Source organism: Calliphora vicina, chromosome 2, assembly GCF_958450345.1.
Source record: "Calliphora vicina chromosome 2, idCalVici1.1, whole genome shotgun sequence".
NCBI classification, from domain to species: domain Eukaryota; kingdom Metazoa; phylum Arthropoda; class Insecta; order Diptera; family Calliphoridae; genus Calliphora; species Calliphora vicina.
In genome coordinates, this window is record NC_088781.1 from 84,542,186 (window position 1) to 84,546,591 (window position 4,406).

Sequence of the window (4,406 nt, forward strand, 5' to 3'; positions counted from 1 at the left end):
TTTCGAGCTGAGGAAATGGACGTCCAATTCCAAAGACATCTTAAAAGATATTTCTCCAGATTTCCTACTTCACGAGCATTTCTTGAAATTTGAAGACAATAGTTCGGCAAAAACCTTAGGCATTCGCTGGAACGCTTGTCTAGATGAGTTTTATTTTGATGCGAGCCAATTCCAAGAGTCCGCACAGTATACAAAAAGAGAAGTTCTGTCAAGAATTGCCAAATTATTTGATCCCGCTGGCTGGTTAGCTCCATGCATTGTCCTAGCAAAGATCATTATGCAAAAAATATGGATAGATGGCACTGGTTGGGATGAAAACCTAACTCCAGATACACTCAATCAGTGGAAATCGTTCGAAGATAATTATCCGTCAATCAACTCCATACGTATTCCTCGATGGATTGATTATGTTCCCAATGCTGATGTCCAATTCCATGGGTTTTGCGATGCGTCAGAAAAAGCATACGCAGCAGCACTATATATCCGAATAGCAACTCATAACTCCATATGTACCCACCTTATATCGTCCAAAACAAAAGTAGCTCCCATCAAAACACTGTCTATCCCAAGACTTGAACTCTGTGGAGCACTTCTTCTGGCTGAAATGATAGATACCCTGTTGCCCAGTTTAGAAGTAGATAAGTACACAGTATTCTGTTGGACGGATTCGACAATTGTCCTTTCTTGGCTAGCTAAAGCACCATGTAGCTGGCTCACTTTCGTCGCAAATAGAGTATCCAAAATTACGCAAATTGTTCCTTTTTCCCGATGGAATCATGTGGTTTCTGAAGCAAATCCTGCGGATTTAGCAAGTAGAGGTATTTGTCCCCATGAGCTAAATCAGAACGAACTATGGTGGTTTGGCCCAGCTTGGCTCAAAGAGCCTACATCTGAATGGCCAAATTTTAACTTGTCCAATCTTCCAACTACAGATCTTGAGGTCAAACCTATTCGTGTCCACTTTTCTTATTTCGTAAACTTCGAAGATTTACTAGAGAGATTTTCTTCCTTTTCCAAGGCAATGCGCGTAATGGCATATGTCTATAGATTCTTCTACCGAACTCATCCAAGATTTCGTTACAGTTTCTACCGAGAATCCATATTGATTTCAAGCTCTGAAATAGTATCAGTTCGCGATCGACTTATATCTGTCTGTCAAAAATTTGCTTATCCTAACGAGTATCAAGCTCTTTCTTCCCGACAAGAAATTTCTAAATCCAGCAATATTCTGAACCTCAACCCGTTTCTAGATCCCGAAGGCTTAATACGTTCCTGTGGAAGGCTTGAGTTATCTGCGGAGCTGTCCTACAATGAGAAATTTCCCATAATTGTTCCATATAATTCCCAATATGCACGGCTCCTGGTAAGATTCATTCATGAGATCAGTATGCATGGTGGAAACCAACTAGTTTTGCGACTACTTCGAATGCAATATTGGATTCCTAAGGCGAAGAATCTTATTAAAACGTGCATAAATAATTGTAAACCATGCTTGATATATAAGAAACGATGCCAGCGACAGATTATGGCTGCACTTCCTGCAGAGCGTTGTGAAATTTCTCGGCCTTTTACCCGTACTGGTTTGGATTTTGCTGGTCCTTTTGACGTGAAGAGTTATTCCGGTCGAGGTTGTCGAATGACGAAAGGATATGTGTGTGTATTTGTGTGTTTCTCCACCAAGGCGATTCATTTAGAGGCAACATCCGACCTCTCTACTCCCGCATTCCTGGCAGCCTTTAGTCGTTTTGTTTCAAGACGTGGATGTCCGTTACACTTATATTCCGATAATGGGACTAACTTCGTTGGTGCCTCCAAAATCCTAGCAAAGGAATTTCTTCAAACCGCTCAACAACGCATCCAAGCAAACTACGCGCACCAGAACATCACGTGGCATTTTATTCCGGCTGGCGCTCCACACATGGGCGGTTTGTGGGAAGCTGGCGTAAAAAGCTTTAAAGCTCATTTCCGAAAAACAACAGGTTGTTTCAAATACACACATGAGGAACTATCTACTTTGTTGTCCCGAATCGAATCCTGTCTGAATTCCAGGCCAATTTCGTCAATGTCCACTGATCCTGCCGATCTTTGCGCCTTAACTCCTGGGCATTTCCTTATCGGGTCTCCAATCCTCGCTCCGATTGATCCCCAGATAAATGACAGCGCCATATCAATTACAAATAGGTGGCAAAGGTTGAAGGTTATCCATCAAAAGTTCTGTCTGAGATGGAAAAACGAATACCTGAAGGAACTCCAAAAGAGAGTAAAATGGCAAAGACCAGAACCAAATCTCCAAGAAGGCACACTGGTCGTTGTAAAGGATGAAAACCTCCCTCCGAACTCCTGGCGACTAGGTAGGATTACAAAAGTCTATAACGGTTCGGACAATCGTGTACGCGTTGCCGATGTGCTGACACAACGTGGCGTAATAACACGACCTATAGTTAAACTCATCCTTCTGTTTGCACCTTCGTAATTTTTCGGCTTCTTTTTCAAATAAATTCACTTCCATTTCTTACTAACTTCTTTTCCAGGTCAAAATGCCAAAAATCGAGTCCCGGTCTTCGAGTTCCAAAAGCTACCCATGCAGAATTTGCAAGCGTCCACATCCCCTACGTACATGTCGTAAATTCCTGGCAATGAATATGAACGATCGCATCCATGCAGTCCGAAAACATAAATACTGTTCCAATTGCCTGGCTCACGACCACTCACAAGGCACATGTCTTTCTAAACATGGATGTAAGCATTGCCACAAATATCACCACACCTTACTGCATGTCAATCCAAGATTGGCCAAGGACCTCTTGTCCGATCATGCAAGGTCCCGCTCTCCTTCTCCTCAACGGGCTTCCTCCTCCAGGACACGTAAAACTTCATCCTCCAAGTCCACGAATGACTCTCTCTTGCCGTCGACAAGTAAATCCGCCTCCCTTACTGCGATCCTACGTCAGAACACCTTAGTACTTCTTCCGACTGTTCTAGTGAAAGTGGGGTCCACAACCTCACATGCTCGGTGCCTACTAGACTCGGGATCAACAGTTAGTCGAGTGGCTAAAAAGTTCGTTGACAAGTTAGATCTGACAGCTTTTACGTTGCATGAGGAAACTGTTTGTCCAATCGTGCTAAAATCTAGATTCGATTCGTCTTCGAAACTTGAAGGAACGTTCCGGGTTGATAATCGCATATCGATTCATACTCCATCCGAGTCTCTTCCCGAATCGTACAAAAAGAATTTCCGCGACCTCTTCCTTGCAGATTCTAAATTTTATGAGTCGGCTCCTATTGACATAATAATCGGTGCCGACCTTTATCCGAAGGTCATTCGCGAGGGCGTTTTTTCGCGAACTGGTTTTCCTACCGCTCAAAGCTCGATGTTTGGCTGGACTATTTACGGTCCCTGCTCCTTATAATTACGAAATGCACTTTTAGAAAAGCAAAGTACCAAACGTACTTATTGAATTTATTTTTGAAATGTACTATTCCTTATAAAATAAGAAAAAATTATATTCTATGAATTAATATATGAATTTGTTATCCTAAATTAAGCTTATTAATCCAATAATTTATTCCTTTTTCCATTCCAGAAGCAGTATCTTAGCAGGACCAATTGAGCTTTTCCATTTTTTCGGGCTTTTAATTATTTTTTCTAATTGCACATACTGCAAGGCGGGCGGCAATGTTAATGCCAAAAGCCTTAACTAACTGTGTCACATATCCCGTGACTTAGTCTGGGTTCTCCCTAATAGCATTTATCATATATAAATGCTAGTAGTTACAAAATAGATAGTTGCGATAACTATCTATCTCTTTCCTTTTTTTTTCGCCTTAAATTAAACGTCATTGGTCCAAAGGTCTAAGCTGCTGTTTCCGGTTTATACAAAACTAAATTTTACTTCTTGTCTTTTTCGCAGCTGAACAAAGAGGTAATAGAAAAAATCCAATTTTTCACTTCAATAAAGAAATCCTTTATCCTACAAAATCCTAATACTTTGTTTTTTCATCTTATTTTATTTTCATTCAATTTCCTATTGGGGTTCTTTTTTCTGTACTGAGAAAACAAAATAATATTAATTATTTTGTTTATTGGCACTGAGAATAATTTAGCCATTTCCAACCAGATTCCCATTCCCATTCTCCACCTCACACATACATACATACATACATACATACATACATACATACATACATACATACATACATACATACATACATACATACATACATACATACATACATACATACATACATACATACATACATACATACATACATACATACATACATACATACATACATACATACATACATACATACATACATACATACATACATACATACATACATACATACATACATACATACATACATACATACATACATACATACATACATACATACATACATAC

The 4,406-nt window shown here is 39.9% G+C and overlaps 1 protein-coding gene across 1 annotated transcript in view; it reads left to right on the plus strand.

Moving 5' to 3' along the window:
• The window catches only part of LOC135950620 (uncharacterized), a 15,278-nt gene extending 11,251 nt beyond the window's left edge, over window positions 1-4,027 (plus strand). Inside the window, exon 2 of the mRNA XM_065500152.1 lies at window positions 2,532-4,027. Coding sequence (XP_065356224.1) covers window positions 2,532-3,410 — 879 coding nt within the window. The 3' untranslated portion in view covers window positions 3,411-4,027. The remainder of the gene's footprint in view (window positions 1-2,531) is intronic.
• The last annotated feature ends 379 nt before the right edge of the window (window positions 4,028-4,406 follow it).